The sequence below is a fragment of the Typha angustifolia genome, chromosome 15 (genome assembly GCF_048772165.1).
Source record: "Typha angustifolia cultivar Huaian chromosome 15, ASM4877216v1, whole genome shotgun sequence".
NCBI lineage: Eukaryota > Viridiplantae > Streptophyta > Magnoliopsida > Poales > Typhaceae > Typha > Typha angustifolia.
The window spans coordinates 5,453,448-5,479,767 of NC_133253.1; the positions used below are offsets into that span (position 1 = coordinate 5,453,448).

Consider the following 26,320-nt stretch of genomic DNA (forward strand, 5'->3'; position numbering starts at 1 on the left):
TTTATTTTCTCCGTTCAATCCGCAGAAACATGACGACTACGAAGTACATTCTAGGCAGCTGATCCATGATCAATCTTTTGAATGTGCCTTGCTGCCTCTCTCTCAACCGACATTATTCTCTTTTAAGAGAACTAAAAATTTAATAGAAAAACGTGTTAATATAAATCATTGCCGCTAAGATTGAACTTAAAACTGTCAATACCTACGAAGTACTACTACTGTCTATTGATTCTGGCACCTGGGGTCCCGTCACATTTGTCTTAGAAGAATACATGCTCTATTTCGTTTATACAAAAGCCTGTTCCTGTTTGTTCCCCTAGTATACTATTCCTATACCCCATCCAGCAGAATGCCACTAACGAAATGAATAGGTATCCAAAGCAAGCACAAAGAAGAGAGAGAGAGAAAAGTAGATTAAAAGAAAAAAAAAAAGGACAAGCGATTTGACGGTCCATTTGATAGTGTGATTCTGTACCCGTGTGTACCTTACGCCCCCAATCTCATTGGGTCAAATAAAATTATCGCGGCTGTACTCAATAGCAAACAGTAGAAGCTAAGCTCCTCTATCTATCTATCTCTGTAGTCCGTAGACCCAGTTAGGAAAGCAATTTTAATTCGAGCAGCAGACAATAATATTATCACTCCCAGTCTCCCATTGTTTTCCCACTCAAACCATCGGAACTCGGAAGCAAGCAAGAGCACACTCTCTCCCTCTACTCCCCCCTCCCTCAATCATCTTGGAGCAGATCCTCTGCGTCCATGTCTGCAGGATTCTCGTGCTGCACCTTCACACTTGGCAGCCTCTGATAGAGAGAGTTACCAAGTCGAGGACTTTCCCGCATCAGCGGTGCAGCCAATCTCCTCGCTTAGTAAGTAAGTAAGTAAGTATATTCTATTCGTTTCTGGCCCACAAGCCACAGTGATGTGTGTTGTGCCAGCTGAGATCAAGGAGGGACCTCCTCCTCCTCCTCCTCCTCCTCCTCCTCATCTATTCCTACTCCTCATCTATTCCTCCTCTATCTCATATTTTCCTCTTACAATGGAAGAAGTGTGGAAAGACATAATAACTTCCAGGGGGAGCATCCTCCAAGATCTCCTGACAGGACCCTTCAAGGCTGCTGCACCACCACAACCACCACCACCACCACCACCACCACCATCACCACCCATTTCTTCCTCCTTTTCTCTTCCCTTGACTCCTCAAATCCCTCATACTAGCCTCAGCCCTGGACACCACAAGAGCAGCTGCCATCTCAACGGCCGCAAAAGCTTCGGCATCTGCGGCCGGGCCGAGGGGCGCAACAAGAGGATGATTAAGAACAGGGAGTCGGCGGCTCGTTCCAGGGCTAGAAAGCAGGCATCATCAACTTCATATCTTTTTAAGTTTTGCATGTTCTGTTTGCTTCTTGCTATAAGAGAGATGTTCACAGGGACAAAGAACTACTTTGTATACCTTTTTTTTTCTTTAAAAAAAAATTCCTCTTGTTAATTAATTAGCAGGCTTATACGAATGAGCTAGAGCTGGAGGCAACTCAGCTGTTGGAGGAGAACTCGAAGCTAAAGAAAGAGTATGAGGAGGTAAATATAAAAGAATCATATTATTTATATACATATATACATGTTATTAATTTTGTTGTTGTATTGTGGACAGCTGCGTATGGAAATGGCTGCTCAGCTCCCCATAAAGCGGAAGCTGCTGCAAAGGACATTATCAGCTCCAAATTGAAAGCGAAGAGCTAGCGGAAGTGTCTTTCTCTCATGTACACCATGAACCTTCGTCTCAATCTATCTATCTATCTAGTCTAAATTCTCAAAGGAGTGGTGCTTTTCTGGATATGCTTTGTGTATATATGGAAACTTCCCTTGTAAACAACCAGGATATTTTATGGCAGATATTATAGGCCTCTCTTATTTTTCCACCGACCTCTTCCTGTACACATCAGTACCTAGTAGCAGTTCTTGTGCACTCATTTTCTGTAAAAGAAAAAAGAAAAAAAAAAGGAATATATATATATATATATATATATTTATATGGATATGTAGACTCTACTATCCTATTTTCATATACCTCTAAGCTTTTGTTTTATTGACACATAATACCTCTAAACTTTTGTTTTCTTGACACATAAATCCCTGAACAAATTACTGGACCATAGAAAAACTCTCAGTCATGTGACATAGTAGATGAAAAACCTGAAAAGATCAAAACGGTCTCATTGAAAATCTCTTTCCTTGAAAACATAAAGATCTAAGTTTAAAGAGTCTTTAAGTGTAATTTAGGACTAGGTTCCACAACAAATATTTTCTGTTGAGGGACATATAAGCCGAATAGTTTAGCTCTGTTACAATCTTATTATTGTTGAAATGAGTCTGTAGACAATGAGAGTTTACTAGGGTAGTACGAAAACAAAAAAAAGCTTTGAATTATTATCCAGATGAGGTTTGTTTTGTCCTTATATTTCTCAAAAATTAAGGAAGTAAAGAAGATTGTTTATCTTAACAAGGAAGCTTTATCATTCATTAGTTTAACAAGCGCTCCATGCTGGTTAATTTGTGTGATGGGATATGGTGGATAAGCTTAAAAATTAGTGACATCTTACCATTTAATACCACCACCTCATGGCTTGTGCCTTAAAAAAAGATTAGGAGGGCCGTGATTAGTGAAATCTAGATGGGTGTTTGATGATCCAACAAATGGGCCTAACGTTGTGATCCAAACCAGGCCATTAGGTTGATGAGTTGCTGATGGTAATGAATACCGAATCCGGATTATATTAGATTAGTGGGTTATTGGATATATATGAGTAGATCCATCCATCAAGAGAGAAGGTGATGCAAGGAGCAAGGTTGTATCCTCTCTCACATGCTGTCATCAGGCCTGGCCTGTGACTTCTTTTCTCGTACAGTCCGTCTAAAACGGTCATCACAGGATGTGACATGACCAGGAGTTCCTTTTGTACACAAAACGGAGTTTTTGACCAAAATAACCCAGTATCGAAATTAACTATATATTCTCACCGTACCCCTAATAAAAATACTAAATTGATCAACATTTTTATTTAATTTTAAAATATTAAATTAATTAATATTATATGTATATAAATTTTTTTAACTTGTCTTTTAATAATTAAGATAAAAAAGTATCTGAAGATAAAGACCGATATTTTTAAAAACGCTAATTAATAAATTAAACCTTATTTAATAATAAAATTAAGTAGTGTATCTATTTTAGTAAAAAATATATATATAATGGGGCTCTAGTTTTGGTCAACAACTACAAAACAACTCAACTTTGAAGTCTTTCTCTCTCTAGACATATTTATATACACTAGCTTGAGAAGCGAAGTTTGATGCCCATGTTCTTAGCCGTTATCGACGCAGTTCAAATACAGCTAAGACGATAATAAAGTAAAATAAAATAAAAGCACCCAAAGTATAATATACAGACATATGTAACATGAAAGACAGCAGAGTATTGACAAAGGCAAATCTTTTTTGAGTTGCAGGTTCACCTATTTGCTTTTAAACAAAAAGAGCCCATATAAAAATAGAAGCTTTCAAGCATAGACTCCTGTTTCTTAAGCTTGGAGGGCATGAGTCAAAGATTCAATGGGGGCAATACAGCTTTTTCGTTTGATAGCTTCATAATTTCATGAAAAGTACATTAGCTTGAGAAGAAGGGGGGGATAAAGAGGGTGTCGTCACATTATCCGAGAATTTATAGATCAGGCAATGAGTAAGCATTTTTAAAGAAAAAAAAAATAATCAGAAAGTCGGGGCTTTTTTTTAACCCCCTTCATGCATAGCACCACAGGAAAGTGTATATTTCTCTGAATTAGAAGTACAGAATTGTTTAAACTGGACGCTACCTCGCATGGTTTCTTGGATCTTTAAATGAGAGGCTAACAAAAGTTCAAAGACAATCAAAATGATTATGGAACTAGCTTCACGACAAGGTATGCATTGCAAAGACACTATTTAGATGATGAAGCAACTCTTTTACAAATACTGCATATACCAAGGAACATATGCAAAAATTTCATCGTAGGTTACATTATTATTGAAATTGATCGACAAGGCAAACCTGACGTTCCCCAGATTAATCCCATGTGTCGGAAGATGATCAATAGAATTGCCAGAGTTTGACATGTCTTTTTACCTTCTCCGTGAGTAGTCTCTTTGCCAGGGCTATTTCAGAACTCACTTTTTTTTATAGCAAATATATATGAGTACATTACAATCCCTTCCTTAGTATCGCAGATGCTTCATCTTGCACAAACTATGAACTGCAGACTGGAAGTTGCTTGATGAATCTCCTTCTGTAATTAAGCACTATCAAGTGCTGGTGTCCATTAGCATTTGACCTCAATCAATCATAAGTATACAGGCACAATCCAATGGAGTGGAGTGTGCACTCTGTACAGTGAATTGAAAGTAATAATGAGCCACTTTTCTGCATGACAACAGATAGGGGCATAAGAGAGCAACAAGATCAGCAAAGGAGCTACCAGGGGGTGAAGAAAAAGGAACAAAAGGTAAATAGAGGGGGCAGGAATAGTCAATATATGAACTACCCGAAAGTTAGTACTCACTAGAATGCCCCTAATTAGAAAAAAAGAGAATTATCTAGGGGAACGTAAGTTGAATGGAAGCAGTTTAAAGGTTGCACATTCAACCAGTTGAGTCTTTCCCCAGAACACCTGTAAATAAGTTGAATCTACTTGAATTTCTCAGGCAAAACTAGATTGTGGACTACTTATAGACCATTAGAAGCGAATCTCAAATTTCTAAATCAGATGTTGTATAAGACATAGATCTATTTGATCCGTCTGAGTATGGTGCATGTCAGGAGAAATAAGCGGGATTTTAGCTTTTCAAGTTTCCTACTAATATCTCACAATCCTTGGCTCAATTCTCCTTTGGCCCAATAATTAGTTCAAAAGAGGTAGTCCTTCCATTACAAGCTTTTTGTTAAACCCATTACAAGTTTTGCAATCTAATATTTTCAGCCATATAGGCCTCCTAAACATGTCTATGATGTAGAACAAAAGTCTATGATGTAAAACAACGCAAGCAACTCCACCAAACTAAACAACGAATGCCTTATATGCAAGCTCGGAGCGAGCACAATTAAGTAAAGCCAAATTGGTCACCCTGACACCAATAATTGGACAAATAAAGCCAAACAATAACCCAGAAGGCCAGAACTGATATGTCAAGTTGTATCCAGATGACTTAAATGCTTAAACCCAATCCTTTTCTTCATATAAATCCTTCAATCTTGCCATGTGACTTCCAGCAATAGGTACCGATAGACAATCATGAAATAATAAAAGCCATTTTAAAACTAGGTTTAACAATAAACAAACTACATACTCCTAGCAGCATACTGTAATGGCTTTTTCATTAAAAGATATGCTCACACTTAGTAGGAAGTTATAGAACTTGCATTAGAAAGATAATGAGTCTGGAATTATGAATTACCTTTCTAAATAAAAAATCGGCATTCATGTTTGTCAATTTTTTAGAAAGATTGAGACAATCCAATGGACCTGTAATAATAGCACAAAGAAAGAGTCAAGATTCTGGAATAACTTCTGTGCAACTATAGAAGTGAACAATGAGTCTTGCTGTACTACAATAGTACATGTAATCAAAAATTTTGTGGTCTAATGGCCACAAATTTGATCACTGCAGAAAGTGACCTCTCATAGGCTAACCCATGTAGCGCTGCACATGGCCTAATAGGGTCTTTCTTCCATGATTTACTTCAAGATCTTTAATTTCTCTTTGTTTCCAACTTGCTTTATATACATTTATCGAGTACATATGCACCCGCAAATGTGTCCACATAACTTATATGTTATGCAGATCCTTGTTTATTGTGACAGCCTTTTAGACAAAATTTAGTTAATATATTTCAAATTTGTCACTATATAGGCATGCTTGTATGCAACTACACATATATACCACATATATGATAGCATATTATATGCATGTTAAAGTACATTTAAGTACGGCATATAGAATTTTTTCTTTATTTCTTTCCTTAACCAACTTTCAGCAATTGCTTTTATCTGCTACATTTTGAGATGAAACTATGACAGCTAAAAGCCTAAAACTGCACAGATTATAAAGATATTAAGTGACACAAAGCAAAAAAGAAAAAAAATCAAAAGAAACCAAGTATAAATATTAAGCTACTAAATTAGATGAAAGAGCTCAACGAAGTTGACAATATGATTTGATGCAAATCTCATATGCGACATACAAGTATTGACTATTCATAGCTGTTAATTCGCCAATTATCTTAAACGCTTAAGTTGTTAAAGAACGATAGTTTTTATATTTTATATTCTACCACTTCCCAATATTTATATTCTAGCAATAGCAAATTCAAAGATTAACATGGACTTCATGGGATCAAGGTAAAAAGATCTTGCAATTTCAGAACATACATAGACTGGAATTTATCCATCAGTTGGGAGTTTGAATTCTAGAATAGGAAAGCGAGGATGGATTTATCATTTAACAGTTCCCTCCCTCCACCCATTTATCATGTTCACTTATGTATGAGAAGCTAGGATCCAAGCAGTCTCTAAGATTTCATCTTTTTCTCATATTATGTTTTTCTTTTTCATTTTTTCCAAGATGAAGTAGTAATATGCACTATCTTTGCCATATCAGAGACAGTAATCCGATCGATAAGCTTTCTGAAATCATATGGAATGTAACAAACCAACTACATAAGAGAAAGACATTAGTATAATGAGATACTGAATGCATCTTTAAAGTATTGGCGGTTTTGCTTGATGCCGATGTCCTTTGATATTGGTTAGAAGAGTGAAATAGATGAGATGATAATAAAGTGTAAACTAGATGTTCCCAAAGTTGCAAAGTACGAAAGATAAATTGCACCCTGTTTTTTTGCCCTAGGTGAAGTTTTGAAGCAGTTGAAACTTGAAACTAAGAACTTCCTTCTCTCACCTTCCAACAATCTATAAAGCAAGTTCAATAAAAAATACTCCAAAATAGTACCAGGGCTTAAAGGTTCATTGAAAAGAAAAATATGAGTGGGGCTTACAATGTTATTTGTTGGGTTTCTCCAGTAGAACCCTTGTATCAAAATCACAACTATATTAGATGGCACGAGAACAAAGATACTAAGAGAATGCTTCCCCATCCACTCAAACACAAAAGTCATACACCTGTGACCACAAATATCTACCTGTAGAAGCAACAAATACATGGTAACGGCATTATCCAATACACAGAAGAGAAAAGCATGAGAAGAAACAATGAGACTCCATAGTAAATTGCTCCAAATTAAACTTTACAGTGAAGCCTTCACTAAAATATGAGCAATCATATCAGAATGTGATTTTCATATCATATGAAGTTCATAACTGCAGAGGGGCAAGTTCACAAATAAAGTTATAATGTCTGTCCAACTGCTGAAATATAATCACTAAAGGTAATTGGTGTAAGAAGACGAAGATAGGCATTAAATCTACAGTTAGAGAAGGTTGTAACTATAACTTTAGACATGCAAAAGGTTTCGCCTTATTAACTTCTGAATACTTTCTCTGTACCATAAAATATCTTTTTGTTAGCACATGCAAATATGTCAGAGTAAGATAAGCATAAGCAGGTTTCAATAAGTCAGCATCGGAAGTTCATAACACTAGATGTGAATGAATCCATTAATGGTTATCTGTATCTGTATTATCTATGCTTCATGGAACAAGAATGGCAACATACCATACTGTTAAGAGCTCCAACAAAAAACCATGCAGCTTTCAGCCACAAAATAAAGGGGATTTTTTCCATTTAGCACTCTGCCATATATGTTCTTCTGTTTACTGGATGTCTTTTGAATTTTTTCATTTGAACTCTAAATTTTTCACTTAAGGAAAACACCCTACTCAGGACAGCTGCAAGGGTCCTTCAGATTGTTTTATGTTAATTAACAAAAGTTGTATGAGTTGAATTAAAATATTGAAAAACAGGCCGTAAACATTCAACAACAAACACATAAAGCAAGCAGCAAAATGAGAAAATTGAATGTATCTAAGTAGTAATAGGATCCACAACAACATGCTTAAAAGGACAATGAGTTCTGAAGTGGTGCAGGTAAAAAATCACCTAGCCCTAGGGATATGCACAAAAACATGGTGATGAATAAGTTGTCTGCATTTTCTGAAGAAATGCTTCATCATAAAGCCAATATTAGCTCTTCAAATGTCCAGGTCCTATTTATTTTGTCAAGTGTATGAAATTTACTATGGCAAGCATAAGCAAGATTTAAATTGTTAGCACATGGCCAGAAAGTTGAAAGATATAGTAAACAAGAAAATTGAGACCTTCTGAAACTAATATTTGATGCTGCATCACAGGGTTAAGGGATTTACCAGTTATTTGCTTAAGTAAGTGCTAGCTAAAGCAATCTTACAATTAGAATGAGAGTTGGCTCATGAAGATGACACGGACATGAACACTAACTGTATTTATCAGACAGAAACAAATCCAAACGAAACATCAACTCAAATACAACAAGGATATCTACAAACTCAATAACACAAGATGCTAGGGACAACTAGGTGACTTTCCATTCAACACAATTCTCATGTTTCTTATATAATTTAGATTTCCATTTTCAATTCACCTTTCTAACTTCAGGGATCTAATGTGATACTAGGCCATAATTCAGGGATGGAAGTGCATTTTTAGCTTTCTATTTAACATAAAGCATCGGTCTTTCACAACTAGTGACTTCTACTCTGCAAGATCATTGACACCACAAAAGTATCCCGTAACATTATTCAGAAGTCAATTAATCCAATTAGCTCTCCTTTAGCACAGCAGGATGGACCTGCTCTACTAGTTTATTTTCTGAGATTATTAAACTTAAAGACAAAGGCATATCTGTATATAAGAGCATGACTTTCTGATATATTGTCTATGCAGTATGTAGTGCCCCAAATATTTTAAAAATCAATATACTTCAGCCAATGCATTTTCTTGGAACATATAAACATGTGTTATGAATATGAGGCCAAGCATCAAAATTCCAAGCATCAAGAATGAACTTTACTTCCTAGATGATAAAACCTTAAGCTTCAACTTGTCAAATGAAGGTCTGACCTTACCAGTAAATAAAGAGCAGAAAAGGTGAATCCTGCTGCGGCTGTTGTTAGTAACATATAGCTAGTTGTATACAGTGATTTGTTGAGAGGAATACCTATAAATAGAGGGGCATGTTTCAGTCCAGTAAGCATGAGAAGAGAAACCAAAAATTCTGAGTTATCTGATTGAAAGGCTAAGTTCAGTACATACCTATAAAGGTTAGAAGCAACCCAAGTGCAAAAATTGACAGTGAAAACCATAACCAGTGAAGAAGCCGATCTTTGTGATCCTAGGAAAGATCAACAGAATAAAAAACAAAAGGATGTATCAGAAAGAGCAAACAAGCTTTCTACTGAAGAAGTGAAGTTAATGATACACTGAATGAGGAACAATAGATCGAAAGGAACATCATGAAGAATAGGAATAAACAGATATATGGTCAGAAGATCACATAATCAATGTAAAAGTATACATTGAAATATCACATTCCACACTGTTATAATACTACAGAAAGAGGACCAATGTCTTATTCGAAACTAAATTGCTATTGACAAACAGGGCATCATATGTTACTAAATTATCTATGAACAGTTTGGTAAGTAGAATGATAAGGACAAGGACAAAAATATGACTAGAAAGCTATTGGAAGTCTGGAATGAACAATTTTGAAGTTCCAGCATGTACCTGACACATGCTCGGGATAGATCTAGGTTCTGCATATAGAGATAGGCAGGTATAGATTGGTAGGACAAGACAGGTAAATAATTTGAAGAAACTAAGTGGCCAACAAAGTTAAAAGTGTTTCAGGCCAGTTAAAATTGAGCATGTCCACATCCTCTATCAGACCAGAAGAATTGCTGACCCAAGAAAGATTAATCTGTCTGCAAATTAAGATCATACAAGAAAGTGACTTTTTATTTAATATTATTTTAATGAAAAATTACTATTTTACTACTGGGTTCAAACTATTCAGCGTCGCTCCACAACTTAACCCACCAATCCTAACCCATCCAACTTAACCAACCAACCCGAAACATTCAGCATCTTTTCTCCCCTTTTGTTCCCCACTCTCTGTTTTTTCTTCTTCTACTCTCCTTAGCCCTTACTCTCCACAAGGTTGAGAAAATGAAATGCCTTCTACCGTATTCTCACAATATTGATTCTCCTACAAGGTCTTCCCCACTCCGGAACAAGCTCTCCACAACCCTTTCAGGTATTTACACTTCCATTTGATTGTTTTATTGAGAGTATAGGGGCTAAGACTTCAAATTTTACAGAAGAAAATCTTGTGTAGGCACTCGTTACCTTTTAACCTCATTCCTAATCTTTTACCTTTTCTTTGTATATTATTCCCTAATATTCAAAAAATTAAAAGTGGACTTCTTCTTGAGTCATTGATATATGAGTCTAGAATCGGGAATGAGATCATTTAGAGTTAAGGCATACTCTAGTTAAAGCATCACTGTAACCTTTTCACAATAGGCAGAAATCATGCATTACATATTGATTAGAGATAAACATGGAATATAACTAGAGCAGCAAATACTATTCTTTCTCTCTCTAAATTTGAGTTTTAGGACTCCGGTTCTATCAATATGTTCACACAAGCTAATCCACTATCCTATTCTCCCATGATGCATTAAAAATAGATATATCCTCCTTGAGCCAACCATGGTTTGCATACTTAATTTGAATGGCTAGCAAGATAGTAAATCACACACATCCTTATAGATAATCTTACAGAAGAAATTTTGGACTGTATTATTTGGACTATTCCTTAAGGTGTAGAGTGAACGCTATTACTAAGTATAACAATAATGCTAGTAATATACATAGGCACATGCATATGGAATTAAGTGGCGATTTGGAAAGAAACCAAGTGCTGATTTATAATTAAGAGGGATACGGCGTTAGAAATGTTGCTTGACAAGTAGCAAAGGGTTCACATCTATGCCTCAGGTTCACTTTGTTGGTGTATCAATATATTGTTGTTTTCTATCTTTCTCAGCACAAGTTCTTAGTTTTGAGTCTTTTGACTTGGACGGCAAATACCATTTTGGCAACTCTCCATTCCATTACCACTTTGTATATTTTAAGTATAGCTTATCTTTTACCTTTTATTCTGTATTATTTCAAGCTATATATGGGTGACAGAGTCTTGAGACTGCACAGCTTGTATATATCTAAGCAAATTTAGAATAGAGACAATCTTGGAGAGTTGATTTGCAGGCACTATTTTGGGTGCCAGAGAAGTAAGTACCAATTTATGGAATATTAGGGAGTAATATACAAAGAGAAGACAAGAGATTAAGAATGAGGTTAGAGAGTAATTAATGCCTACATAAGATTTTCTTCTGTAAAATTTGAAATCTTAGCCCACTATACTCTCAAGTAAAAAAGTCTAAAAGAGACAAATGGAAGTGTAAATACCTAAAAGGGTTATAGGGATCTTATTTATGGAGTGGGGAAGACTTTGTTGGAGAATCAATTTTGTGAGAATGTGGTTCATTTTGTGAATCATGTAGAGAGTTAGGGCTAAGGAGAGTAGAGGAAGAAACAAAAGAGAGTATAGAATGGGGAAGAAAAAGAGTGAAAAAGATGCTGAATGTTTCAAGTTAGTAAATTAAGTTGGATGGGCTATGGTTGGTGGGTTAAGTTGCATAGAGATGCTGAATGTTTCAGCATCTTTATATATTGACTTTCTGGTAATTTGCCCGTATAATGGTGCCGAAAGTTTCAGTGTCTCTTACCTAACATGCTAGGCTCTTATCAGATATGCTAGCTGGCAACTCTTTCTCCTATGTAGAGAGAGAAACCTAATATGTGAATAGTTTGAACCCGATATTAAAATAATACTTTTACTAAAATAATATTAAATCGTAAAAGAAGTCCAAGAAAGTTTAACAAGCATGTAGGCATTACAAGATACTACTGGCTAATTGCTAGCAAACTGCTAATAAGGCTAATGTTGTCTTATAATAGATTCTGACAAGCAAAACAAATGCACATCATTGAACCAAAATAACGCTTTGACAATATCTCTCCAAATATGACTTAAAGGGGTTGTAAACTTACAATTATGTCAAACTTCATCTCATACCTCATATTGAACAAGAATGTGGCCATATTGAAGCCCAATTATGCAAGTTGCAGCTGCCATCAGGGAGCTGAAAATAAAAGACTGAACTGTAAAAGAAGCAAAAAGGAAAAGAACTAGGTATCTATTATACTTGGGAAAAACAAATAGAAGTATGGTAGAGGATGTGAACATCATATTGTAGGTGTCTCTATGCGAAGACAAAAAAGTATTAATTAGTCCAACAGTATCTAATTACATATACACTACTGCATAAGCCGAAGCAGCACTGCACAATATCAGTGGGGAAATTCTGTAACTGGAATCATTTTCTTCAATGGGTGAATTGGACTAGTGTATTGCCAAATAACATCAAATTATTACATTAATCTACAGATCTGACTTTGGGTCAGTGAGAGGGAGTATGGATGAATGCATAATGTGGACTTATAAATGAGCAGACTATTTACCCGAGAATTCCTTCAGGATCAAATGGAGCTTGGCACCATGAAGGTGTATCCAAAACTTGCCCATCCTTGGAAGCTGTACATTCCTATGTTTTAGGACAATTGTCAACATACATGGCAAAAGATATCAATTTAATAGCAACATATTCTCCAGCAAACCTTCAAGTTCTTATACACAGGTTTCATATATAGGTGCTCAATGCCAAGGACACAGCGATCGATCATTCCAACAGAGTTACATGCTGGTCCAAGATCACCTCGCACTCCACACTTCACCTAAAAATAGAAGGCATAAACAGATAAAGCTAACAATGGTGATCAAATGCCATATAGCAAGACCCTAAACCCTAAACCCTAAAGATTGTGCAAGATATCAAGATAAAATTGAGATGACTTACATTTTTAAGCATGTAAGTGTCGTCTGCATAAGAATTCAAAGACGTTTTCTGCAGTTTGAATTGCCAATCTGGAACATACAAGCCATACAACAACCCCAAGTATAGGGCAGATAGCAAAAGTACAATAATCCTAAAAGGAAGACATGAAGAAGAGCAAAATCATTCTCAATAAACAAGAGGATGGGCTAAACATTCAAAAACTTCATTACGAAGGATAGCACGTAAATTTTGTTTAGAAGAAGATCACAGAAGATTATTATCACTGTCACACAAATACCAAAAGATATTCCAAGTAGTTTAGTGCATTTTATTTTACACTAGCCTTGTTTATGCTATTGTATCACTTCATAAATCTCTCTACCAATTGTTCATAGGATAAGTTGGTATTAATAACTAAACTTCCAGGTCTTCATATCAGGATTTATAATACGTAAAGGCAGTACATTACAAGGATTCTCGTGTCAATGGCACAATGCCACGAAGTGTGATGGTTAGCTACGAGCATAGGTCAAATATACTCATGCCAAATAATCTATATGAAATGGGTTGAAGCAGATTGAGCTAAGCACATGCAATCTATGAGGTGCACAGCTGGCACAGGGATGCATCATGCATGTACTGACATGGGCATATCTAGATATTTTCCATCATTTGGCTGACTTACGGTCACTATGGTACCTTCATTGACTTATTTGTGAAGGAAAGAGATTGTCGTATTCAATGATGGCTGTGCCGGTGGTGGCATGGCACTCGGCATGGAGTGTGCCACTGTGCTGAGCTGTGGTAATGTGAAGTCCATTTTTTATAACTTTTTTTATATTCATCAATCATCATTAATTAACTTTAATGTTATTTTTGTGCTGACAAATAAAATCATCACTATCAATATAACTGAATATTATCGATAGTATTCAACACAATATTTTCATATTATTCTTGTGCTGGCAAATATAGTCTTTGATCCTCCCCGTCATTCTATGACTTTATATTCAACCAAATATTATTTTTAATTATTGAGTGGTTATCAATTAGCATTATGCGTTTAATTATATTATGAAGTGTTCAAATATATTATTTGTTAAATAATATTTATATTTGACTATTGCTATATCTTTAATAAAATATATAATCTATAAAAATTATCTAAAAATTAAAGACTATAAAGTAGGTTTTAATACATATAATCAAAACAAAAAGATAAAGATTAACATGTCGAAAACTCAAAAATGTCTTTAAATATCCTAACTTTTTATTAGGACTATGTTAAAAGTGTGTTAGTGGTACGTACCGTGCCGATGATGGCACATTGTTGCTTGCATTTTGTATTTGTTCATACTTCATTGTTCAAAGTTGCAACAAAATAACCACCTAATAGTACAAAATGTTACAAGTTGATAAAATATAGTCAAACGACTCAAACCTAGCAAGTGTAAATCAAGGTTCGAGAAATTGGGATCGGCCTTCCGGAAAAATGATACATATCGGCCGGATCAACCATATCGATCGCCTAGAATTACGTAAAATTCTAGATATTACGGTGCAATATCTAGAAAAAAATTGCAAAAAATAAGAAAATAAAGAAAGAAAAACTACGGTGCAATGAATACTGAAAAGAAGAAATTAGAAAAAAAAAGTGAATGGAAGAAAACTAAACAAATAAATAAAAACCATGGTGTAGTGAAAAAGAAAAAGAAGAAGAAAAGAAAAAAAAAAGGAGAAAGTGAAAAAAAAATGAAAAAAACTAAGAGAGAAATAAAGAAATAAATTAAGAAATTATATATAGGAGTTCGCCAGAACTAAAACTCTTCGTAAGAGAAACAATGATTATATTGTAAGGAGAGAAAGAAAGTGAGAAGAAAGAGAGAAAGAGAGAGAGAGAGAGAGAGAGATTGGGCCTGGATTGAGATCAACCAATTCGACGAACTATGATCTAAACACAATCTATGAAAAAGTTTTAATGTGAAACATTTCATACAAGTCAAACTCACTCCCTCACTCTTCTATGTTCTAAACAAATATGATATAAAAATCTGGGTTCAAGACCAAAAATAGCAAATACAGCATGGACCTATCCTAGACCTGTAGATAAATAACATAAAATTAGGGATATAACACAAGAAAATCGCTCAAGTACCTAGAGGAAGGTACGCTCGGACTTTTTGAGGTCTATAGAGCTAGAGCTTGACTTGGAGGAGGAATTTCACATCTTTCCAAATATTAAATTTATAAATAGTTGACTACAAATATTTTTAAATCAAGTTTGAGTTAAATGATGGCCTTTTACAACCTTGCCCCTGAACATTTAAAATATAGAGAATTAAAGTTCGCCATTTGCCTATCTGGCCAGATTTTGACCAATACATCAGTCACATAAACAAGCTATTTCTTTTTTACTAAGTACTACAAATAGGAGATACTCAGAGCTACATCAGCTGCAGTATTTGGGCCCAATATCATGCTGCAATGCTGCATTAATCAATAAATGCAAAGCATCTAAATTGCAAATCATATAGCACGTAATTAAGACTGTACTATCAATGTCATACCAGTGCAGATAGTACTTCTTCAAAACTCCGGTGTGCAAATCCTTTGTCTTTATGTTTGAAACCCATATTTCACATAAAGCAGCAATAATGTAGCCAATAGCTATCCTCTATCATGACAAATTGAATGTGTAAGAATGTGACTCCATATGCAGTAAAAGGAACTAAAGAAAACAAATCCGAAAGAGTAAGATAAGAGAGAACAATGAATATTAACTTTTATGTCACAGTTGGAACCTACATGTTCATAGTAGAGCTAAGATGCATACTTTGAAATTATGAGAAGGTCTTGGAACTGAAAATAAGATAACTACCAAGATGGCAAGATTCGAAGTTAGGACCTCCTGTTTTAGCCCTACTAATATGCTTCTTTGCATTTATAATTCTTTTGAGAGCTATCTTAATAGAAGCCTGTATACGACCATTTTTTTTAAAATATGTATCTATTGATTTAATATTTTCAGACTCCACTATAACACTAGGAGTCTTAGGGGTAGAATTGCTACCCTCATATTTTCTTTCTCCTTGTATATAAATTTATCTAGATCTCTAAAAGTTTTCACCATTACTTCTTCTCGTCTTTCTCCTCTCTATATATATTTTTGTGCTCTTTCATTACCCTCCTCATCTATCTCTCTTCATCATCCTCCCCACTCTGCTCACTGTTATCATCATTATTATGTATAGGGTAATGTATTAATTCTTTACAACCATTAACTTTTTCTATTGTGTAGATTATTTATCCTTCTTTTTGTCTATTAGATGAGCGAATATCTATTTTCTAACTTTCACGACCACTTGAGTGCAAGCAGTTATATTTCCTTATCTTCCAGACAAATGTTCCTTCAAACGGCTAACACTTTTACTAATTTCTTTTTCACACCAGTTGTATTTAATACCTTTTATCTTATCCATTAGTGCTGCATTGTTGTCACCCAATGTCGGTATCATGTGATTTCTCTATTAGAGCCATTTTAAATCTCACTATTTTTTACTATAATTTCAAATTTAATTGTAAGTAAACATAAATAAAAATAAAAATAAAAATTAAACAAATTTAAAATTTAAAAAAAATAAAATCCTACCTCTCAATTTTTTTCTAATTTTTTTTCTTCTCTATTCCTTCTCCCCCCCCCCCCCCCCCCCCTCCCCTTTCTCTCAAATTCTTTACTACTGAAAAATCAAAAATAATAATTCAAATTTTTTTAATTTTTTCTCCATTTCTTCTCTCTCCCTTCGTAGGTGTACTATCTCTCCTCTTCCCTCTTCCTCTTACTGTTGCATCCATCTCTCTCTTCCTCTCTATCTTTCTTTTTCTCTTTCTTTTTCTCTATCCCCCTCTCTTTGCATTTGAAAAATTGAAAAAAAAATCTCATCCAAGACTGCTGAAGATCAAAGTTGTCGAATTTTGGTCGAAGAATGTCACCAGAGGTCGAGGTTGCCGGAAATCTACTTGGTCGCCAGTGGTGGAAACTTGGAAGAAGGGAGAAAGAAGAGAAAAGAGAAAAAAGAGAGACAAGAGAGATAGAGAGAGAGTGAGAAGGCTAGGCTAGGAGAGTGAGGACATCAATTATAACCCAACCAAAACCACCCAATGAGCTAGTTTCAGCCAGAATCAGGATCGACCAAAACTGGAAATCATGCTTTCAACGAGATAGTGCTTTTTCGAATCTCTCAAACTAGAAGTTAGGTACACATAGTGGCAAGAGAGTAAGGAAGGACATGGCAAGAGAAGGCCTGCCAAGCCAAAAGAAAGGCCTTCGAGATAGGCTTGACCTTTAGAGGAAGTCTACCTTCAATATCTCTTTTAAAAGAACTCCCCCCAAGAAAAGGTTGATAAGGCTCGTCACTTAGCACCATGGTGAGGTAACTAATGTCTAGGAAATAGCCCCACCAGTAATGGGGGTAATATTATGCACAACTTGCCCTTCCAAGATTAAGATTAGTCCTGTGGACTAGAATGCCCATTTCCGTTTTATTAGAAAAGGGGAACTGTACTTTTAACTTTATTTATTCTAATTAGAAACATTAATGGATCTATTCAAGCAATGACAATGAAAATGATGACTAGCATATCACATGTAAAACTGAAGGACATTTAAAGATTAAATATCTACTAGCTGTTTACTGTGTATCTGAAGTACCTGTAGAATACCAAGCCAACGTATTTTCTCAAGATCTACACCAAAAGTCAAGGAATTTATGCCATGAAAGTAACCACCTGAAGAATGTGACCTTGATTATTTTCGGCATGATCAAGATAGGGAAATACGTCAATTTTAGTACTCTTAATATGAATCATGGCCATAAGTATACCAGAGAAAAAGGAAACATTCTCCACTTGTAGAAACAAAAGAAACCAAAATGATTTAAATAGAAGGTTTTGCCAAAATCAATGTAAGTTGTGCATGCCTATGATATATTCAGAAATCAGATATCAAAATAGACAGAAACTCAAACTACGCAACCCCAAAACAAGAAGGTTATAGAGTGGTGTCTGTTCATGTCAAAATATAAAATATTAAAAATACTATTATCTAGCATCTTATCTTTTTAGAGAAGTTGGTGAGTTAATATGGTATCAGAGTAAAGATCCTAAGTTCGAATCTTACCAGACACATCTATTATTTAAAATATAGAACCTCCATTCATTTGAATCAAATCTACTTCATAGGCTCAACAAAATGTCTCAGCCCAAAAATAAGGCTGAATGTTAGAATATACAATATTTAAACCACAATTCTCTAGCAGCTTAAACTTTTAGACTTGTTAATGAGTTAATAGCTCAAATCGATGATTTTCAGGCCAAAATGGATAGGCTTGGATTGAAACTCCAAAATTCAGTAAGCATATGCAAATATATTTGGGCTCCATTAACATTTGAATATTAAATCTCAGGATTGAATTAGGTTGGTTTAGGTTTATCTCAATCCTAAGCAAGCCAGCCAAATGGTCATTCAAAGGAATGACCAGTGGATTGAGCTGTCAAATTTTGGTTGGGCACAACTATGTTAAGCCCTTCAATTACTTACGGAAGCCAAAAAAAGTAAGTATCATAAAGTCCAAAATGCAGGACAAGAAACTCTGCAATTACCAAAATGTATATACTACCCAATTGGAAGCAACTAAGATGTCTTATCTTTAGAAATGACATAGCAAAGATTGAATATTGTGGAGTTGTGAGACCTATGTCTGTATAAAATAAACTGATCACTGTCGTTAATTTTGGGCAAATTTGATCGACCTCATACAGGTTCGTTCATCACTAACTGATTTAGCGTGAACTCCTACAAGTTTATGTTCCCACTTAAAGTTTTTATTTTCCTCCAAATTTACCATTAATATAATAAAGGTATTAGATCATTGTGTACGGCATTCAAGTCAATATATTTTGTTATTGCAACTCTAATCTTGAAGTCGTCCTCACAAGACAACCTAACAATGCCAATTTTTCAATAAGAAGAATGACATAATGGCGCATAACTATGTAATCAGGTTAAACCCCTAATTCCTTTGTCTTCTGAAAAAACAAATATTGACTAGACTTTGTTCAGTAGCTCTAACCGGTTTCTCTGAGTGTATATATTACTGAATACATTGTTGTAATTGACTATTATATGGCAACTTCCACATCAAAGCCTGTTCATCCTTTTCCTCCTTTTCCTCTTTCTATGTAATGAGGAACTGTTGGATGCCTGATCCCCTGCTCAGGAGCAAAAACTGTATCTGTTCAAATTTGATAATTCAACCAACCAACTGATGCTATAGATTCAAAAAACCGCTCTCTGATGCTGCATTACTCAAGTTCGGGAACCAATTTCTACAAGGTCAGGATCATGCTGACAGCAAAGCGCAGAATAAAGTTACTTCTTCCAGAAGCTTTCTCAACATAAAGAATAAGGATTGTTCTTTAGCTTATCCATATTATTGGAAAAAAAATGTTGATGTTTTGGTACTTACAAGTTAAACAAGAAAAGACAATGGTATGATAAAGAATAGGCACATGCTGACATGCATTTCCCAAGAAGCTTGAAAGCTACAAGAATGTACAATTACAAATATGTCTCTGTAGAAACTACAAATAAATATTCTGTTATGTTAGAGCTTAATACCTTGAAGAAGAATCCCAAGCATAAAGAGATTTACTGCCCTCAAAATTGCCTTATGAGTTGCTTGAAGCTTATTAGAATTTTTCTGAAAGCAAGTAGAAAAGATTCTTTCAGCCATTGCATGTTTAATATTTTAATGCGAGATCATGAGATCGCTAAATATGGTTTTGAAGTTCATGAAAAACATACAGATATAGCAACCCATGACACTTATAAGTGCTAAAAAGGAATTGCTTTATAAAAGGAAAAGAATGGAGGGAAACAGTTTTTTTTTTTCCAGAAAAGAAGAAAATAAAGTTTTTGCAAGCACTTTGAATCTTAAGTGATTGTGACCATTTACATGTTTATCAACACATTTAAGAGGTACCTTTTAAACAAGGGACATAAAGCTACAAGAAAAAAAGAAGAAAGAGGAAGATTGGGCAATAATGTCAGATTGCGAAGAGTGGCACAATAGAAAGAGCATAGCTGACAAATATCATCAGAGAGATAGCTATAGAGTATACGATGAAATTAAACATAAGTGACATTTTAGGTACCTTGTAAACTAATGAAAGAGAAACTCCAGCAATAAAAAGAAAAAATGGCATCACAAAATCTGCCAACTGCACACCATTCCATGGTGAGTGAGAAACAACTGGAAGTACAGATCCAGCATAATCGACGAATATCATAAGCTGCAATGAATAAATTTGTCAATAATCATTAACATCAACCAGCCTTCAACTTTAATACACACATGATCAGGTTTTAAATGTACTCTACATTAACAATTAATAGATTTCATATAGATTGGCAAGTCATAGTTCTCATATAGATTGTGCAAAAGTATCCAACCTTACTTTATGCTAGTCAATAATCAAATCATTTTACACATTACCTAAAATTGTTCTAAATGGTATGTCCAAAAAGAGGCCAGACACGAAAAAACTTGTCAGTAGCTGCATTACAAGATAATATATGTAACAACAAAAAGTAAACCATCATTGAGGTATCTGAAGTCTTTAATGGATCTTATAACACTGGAATTGTCTAGCCAGAATTGTGAACCGATATGCTTACCTATGATAAAAGGAATATCACTAACTAACGAATTCATCTCATGCAATACAATGTTATATCATGTAAAATTTAAACTGATGCAAGGGTTTTCTAATTTTTGGATAAGTCAGTATTATCAACATATATCAGAACATAAAGTACCTAATGTGACAAATGAGTTAAATGAAAAAAAACAATGGTAATCAGAAGAATTATAAAGAAGGGTGAATTCACTTTCTACAGCATGGAAACTATTGTGCTCTGATACCAATTTATTGTACTAGCAATCCAAAAAAGTGGAGGGCAATGGAAGCGATTCCCAAACACCCACAAACAAATCCAATGGGATAGCAAAAAAGTAGAATAAATCAAATATTAGCAAAGCTAATATCAATACTAAATGCAAAATCTATAATCAAAATGCCAGATATAGAGATCTTCTAATACCCAATCAAATCACAAATAATAACTCTAAAATAAATGCAAACCACAAAGAAGAGAGATTGGAAGACGAGATTTACGTGGTTCGGCGATGTGCCTACATCCACGGGCAATACAAAACTTCAATCCACTAATCGAATGCAAATAGAGATACAAAAACAAAGAATTTTTCCTCTCCATCTCTCACAAATACAATAGAGAAGTGCTATCCTATAGAGCCTTCTCCTCGTGCAAAAGTTTCTCACATTTTCTTTCTTGCAACTTGCTCCCAAACCAAATCCTAAACCCAACTTATCTATTTATAGGGTTTGATTTGAATGTAAAGAAAAAAAAACTATGGGTTGTTCAAACAGCGTTCGAACGCTCGTGCACTGCTGACAACATGTTTTGTTTGCCGTTCGAATAGGTGACCAACGCTCGAACGCCCGTGCATCACTATAAACACATTCTACAAACTATTCCAATGGGTGGACGGTGTTCGAACATCGGTGCACCGATGGTAACCCGTTTGAAATCGAACGCTTTTCGAACTGGCCCCTTCTAAACTCTCAGTTATTCGAACATCTGAACATCGTTCAAATGTCTCCATATCATTCGAACAGCTGGACGTCGTTCGAACACCAGCAATCTGCAGTGAACATCGTTAACCCGTTTGAACGGTTTACTTGATTTCGAGTCAATTTTTAACAGAAACTTCATTCTCATGAGAAAATAAGTTATGCACATGGCAAGCGTGGTCCATTTACAACTAGATAACCAGTAAAAAACTGGTGCCTACTGGAGGATGGAGAGGTCTATCTAATATCTACTCTTGTCAATTTTCAAGTTCATAGGATATAAGGTAGGGATTTAACTAAATTTAGGATGGCTGATGTGCGAAATATGCTTCAAGAATAAAATCTAATCAACTTGAGGATTGAAGTAAACACTAATCAACTTGCGATTTAAGTTGCAACATTGCTCCCACAGTACGGGTTGACTTCAAGAACAAGAACACCAGAGCTCAAATCGCAAACCGAAGACTTCTATCATCGGGATCATAACCAGTTCAATAAACCATGACGATGAAGATGGAGAGACAGCTTACGGCGATGGAGAGGCCTCGGAAGACGTCGAGAGAGCGGAGCCGCAGTCTTACCGTGGGCTGGGGGTTTGGCCGCTCATCATCTTCTCCACTGCCTCCGCTAAGAGGGACGTAGTCCGCCATTGTTGCGCTCTCGAATTTGGGCAAGACGACGACGAAAGCGGAGTAAAGATGCTGCTTGGTTTAGACGCCTTAATTTGTGGAGTGAGGATGTGGTCGCGTACTTCGCGGTATACCTAGTCGCGCTGCTCCGCCATCGAATACCTTGGGTGTCAAAATTATACGTAGACCGTAGTCCGTTTGACTTGATGAAGCTCCGAATCTACCAGCACAGGCACAGACTGGCAGGTATTTGAATCCGAATCTATATATATATATATTTGTCGGATTTGTCACGTCTTGTGATGGGATCCGGTTAAAAAGCTGCCATGGACTGTCAAAAAATTTTTTTGAGATAATGCGATCAAGCTCGACTCAAATATAGGCTCAGTCGAACTTGATCATTAAAGCTAGGCATGAAATTAAATTCGAGCCAAGCTTAATCTCAAACTAATACGAATCATCAGATCAAAACTCTTTCACCCATTCAAAATTTTAATCATTATTTTCTAACATAATTATCTTTATTGTTTATAATTTATATTTTGGTTGCTTGTAGTTTTTTGATACAATTATTTTTGTTACTTGTAATTTATATTTTTATTGCTTATAGTTTTCTAACCCATTTATCTTTATTACTTGTAATTTCTATTTTGATAATAATTATATCTTTATAGTTGAATTAAATTTTATTTCAAGCTTGCTCAGGCTCAAAAATGGTTTGAAATTAATAAGGCTTAAAATTGCTAATTGAGTAGCTCGTTTAAACTTGAAATTGGCTCGAGTTCGAAATTAGCTCGGATTGAAATTATTTCAATTCAAGTTTGATCACAAAGACAGGCTCGAAATTAATTTCAATCCAAACTTGATTAGAATCAAACTCGATCAAGCTCTGCTCGTTTACACCCCTATTTATCATCTCTAGCAGACAGTCTTATGATGATAAATCATGGCATCATGTGATCATTTCCTCTGGTTAACGACTAAATGGTTGATAACGCACCATGCGTTCCGTATTCTAATGCCAATTTAAATTGAACCAAGAGATCCAACCAATCTAAATAAACACAAGTTTGATGCAGGCCTCCACGAGAGCTCTTGTGTCTCCGGAACAAAACACTAACCTGTGGATGAATTATTGCTCACAGTACTGTTCACCCACGTGATTAAGGAACTATTGTCCTTTTCCTATGATTGGTCTAGCTCCTTTTAGCTCTCACGTCTCTCAGTTACAATAGTTGTCAATGAAGAAAGAAGAAAGGAATGCAGTGATGAATGTCAGGACGAGAAGCGTTGCCTTGTCTTCGCGCATTGCAGTGACTTTGTTTGTGCTCAGTTTCTTTCAGCCGTTACTAGCCGCCGGCGGTAATAACAGAACGCGGCCGGTAGTTCCAGCGGTGCTCGTGTTTGGCGACTCCATCGTGGACACGGGCAATAACAATGCAATCCTTACCCTCATCAAATGCAATTTCCCTCCTTATGGAAAGGATTTTGTGGACCAGAAGCCCACTGGGAGGTTCTCTAATGGAAGAATTCCCCCAGATTTTGTAGGTAACTCTCTGTTTGTTTATCTAAACAAGAATGTCAGAATGTGCCATTCAATGCAGACCTGTTAACTAACTAGATCTTGAATCTTCTGCTGAGCAAATATGAAATTGGTCATAAGTTGTAAAGAAAACAAAGAAATGATGTTGTGTGTATGTCGTGCATGTATATAAGTCGATACTTGATGTCGCAGTTAAATTACGTATTAATAAGCTAAACGAAGCATTTGCAGCTTCACTGATTGGTATAAAGGAAGTGGTGCCATCTTATCTTGGAACGGACCTCACACCTGAAGACATCCTTACTGGAGTAACCTTTGCTTCAGGCGGCACAGGTTATGACCCCCTTACCCCGGTCCTGGCGGTACCATCTCCAATCTCTTAGTTGTTATTGATTTTGTTTTGTGTCATAATCTGTTGTTTTCTCTCTTTTCTCAATTACAAACATATATATATATATATATATATATATATATTTTTTTTTTTTTTTCAGTCGGTTCTTTCGATGCCAGATCAGCTGGATCTGTTCAAAGAATACAAAGACAAACTTACTGAGATCGCAGGAGAGGAGAAAACTGCGAATATCGTAGCTGAAAGCCTATTCATAGTGTGTGCTGGAAGTGATGACATTGCAAATAATTACTTCATCACAGTGGTTAGAAGGCTACAGTATGATATTGAATCATATGCGGACTTCATAATCCAGCAGGCTTCTGATTTTATTGAGGTGAGGTTTTACTTCAAAACAGTCAATCAAGCAAATGGTTATCTGTGAATTTGTTACTTTGGCATCGCATTCTTGTCTTCTAAGTAATTGGAAGTAAGCACAACAAAGCGATGGCTTTATGGATACTTTGGTATTCAGAAGTATGCAGGTGCTTTGAAGTTTTAGAGAACCACAAAAACAGTAGCACACAATGCATTGACTACTCTCTAAGGTACAACAAGTATTACTTGGATTTCATGGACTTCAGTTACTATATAGAGGAACTTATATAGCGAATGGAGATTTATAGAAAACATTAGGGATGCAGTTACTCTTTGTGAAATTTTGGCTAGATACACAAATACTGATGTCCAAATATGATGTTTCAATTAAATACAGTTTAGTTGAAAAGGTCTAACAGATCCTGTTCAGAAGTACTATATCCAAACTGCTTTAATACACAATGACAATAGTCTTGCTTACAATTCCTGCAAGAGTGTTGTTCAGAAGTTTCATTGTGCTCAAGTAATGGTTACGACTAAGATCACTTGATTTGCCAAAATTACTTGAGATAATATAAGATCTCTTGATCATAGTGTTGTACTGTGAGTTCTTATACTCGTCATAGGCATTGTATTCATCTTTTATTTCCTTTAATCAAATACTCATCCATCTTTCCTGGAGTCTTCTAGCAATTATTCCAACTAGGTGCACGAAAGATTGCAGTTGTGGGAATTCCACCCCTAGGATGTTTACCATCACAAAGAATTCTCGCTGGTGAATTCCAAAGGGACTGCGATCCTTCTCGCAACCAAGCAGCATTATTGTTTAACTCCAAGCTAAGGAAACAGGTCCAAAGATTTCAAGAAGAATTAGGATGCACGAAGATCGGCTACGTCGATATATACGACATCTTTCTCGATCTTATTCAGCATCCCCAGAATTACGGTAAACTAAATCTATCAAAGTCTTCTCCCTTTGTCACACTTTAAAATGTCAGTGGTGATGCTTGGATTCCTTTTTGCAGGGTTTGAGGAGTCATCTAAGGGATGTTGTGGCACTGGCAACTATGAGGTTTCAATTTTGTGCAATAGCCTGACAGCATCAACCTGCGAAGATGACACCAAGTATGTATTCTGGGACAGCTTTCACCCAACAGAGAAGGCCTATGAAGTGATGGTTGAATACCTTTTCCATGCATATGTTGAGAAATTGTTGTGAGAATGGCATAACACTAATCAATTTGTCATGTTTTGTTTTCAAAATTTCATACTTTCATGACACATCTACTTCGCTGGGTAGATCCGTCGCCAAATCAATCTGACCGGCCACTAAATTTTTTTTCTGTCTTATTTTTGTCATATATATCCATATTCCATTGTTTTTTTGGTGAATCAGGCTGCAAACTATCTGAACATAAGAAGGACTGCTGGATTTGACTTCTAACTAGGATTGATTTCTAACTAGATTTTGTCTGAGTTTGACTGCAAAGAGTTATTGCAGATGTTATTACTCAATATCCTGTGAGGCTGTGACCTTTTTTGAGAATAATATCCTATGCCTTGCCCCCCGAGTAGCCATATCTTAGTGCATACCAGGGGAAAAGGAATCAAGCCACATCTCTTTTAACTAGAGACAAGTAATAAAGTCCTGCTATATGTCTCTCACAGTCTCCCATCCTTCTGA

The 26,320-nt window shown here is 35.6% G+C and overlaps 3 protein-coding genes across 6 annotated transcripts; 2 read left to right on the forward strand and 1 right to left on the reverse strand.

The window, feature by feature from the left end:
* The first annotated feature begins 672 nt into the window (after positions 1 to 672).
* LOC140779259 (bZIP transcription factor 27-like) lies at positions 673 to 1,919 on the forward strand. Its single transcript, XM_073124266.1, has 3 exons — positions 673 to 1,357; positions 1,501 to 1,578; positions 1,652 to 1,919. The coding sequence occupies exons 1-3, from the start codon at positions 923 to 925 to the stop codon at positions 1,724 to 1,726; spliced, it is 588 nt and encodes a 195-aa protein (XP_072980367.1). The 5' UTR covers positions 673 to 922; the 3' UTR covers positions 1,727 to 1,919.
* Positions 1,920 to 5,484: 3,565 nt separating this feature from the next.
* On the reverse strand, positions 5,485 to 22,473 carry LOC140778404 (uncharacterized). Of its 4 annotated transcripts, none has more exons than XM_073123097.1 (13): positions 22,289 to 22,472; positions 20,259 to 20,396; positions 19,723 to 19,804; positions 17,755 to 17,831; positions 15,614 to 15,720; positions 13,068 to 13,197; positions 12,829 to 12,945; positions 12,673 to 12,755; positions 12,227 to 12,293; positions 9,337 to 9,415; positions 9,150 to 9,241; positions 7,085 to 7,228; positions 5,485 to 5,552 (listed from the first exon to the last, which is right to left on the reverse strand). In XM_073123097.1, the coding sequence occupies exons 1-13, from the start codon at positions 22,406 to 22,408 to the stop codon at positions 5,517 to 5,519; spliced, it is 1,272 nt and encodes a 423-aa protein (XP_072979198.1). In that variant the 5' UTR covers positions 22,409 to 22,472; the 3' UTR covers positions 5,485 to 5,516. The 4 variants fall into 4 exon arrangements, with proteins under 4 accessions (XP_072979198.1, XP_072979199.1, XP_072979202.1 ...); XM_073123098.1 differs by having other exon boundaries at positions 22,340 to 22,462; XM_073123102.1 differs by lacking the exon at positions 5,485 to 5,552 and having other exon boundaries at positions 7,090 to 7,228; positions 9,145 to 9,241; positions 22,289 to 22,473.
* Positions 22,474 to 23,629: 1,156 nt separating this feature from the next.
* On the forward strand, positions 23,630 to 25,979 carry LOC140778552 (GDSL esterase/lipase EXL3-like). Its single transcript, XM_073123341.1, has 5 exons — positions 23,630 to 23,935; positions 24,162 to 24,292; positions 24,422 to 24,655; positions 25,327 to 25,582; positions 25,662 to 25,979. Exons 1-5 carry the CDS (start codon positions 23,656 to 23,658, stop codon positions 25,853 to 25,855), a joined length of 1,095 nt encoding a protein of 364 aa, XP_072979442.1. The 5' UTR covers positions 23,630 to 23,655; the 3' UTR covers positions 25,856 to 25,979.
* The last annotated feature ends 341 nt before the right edge of the window (positions 25,980 to 26,320 follow it).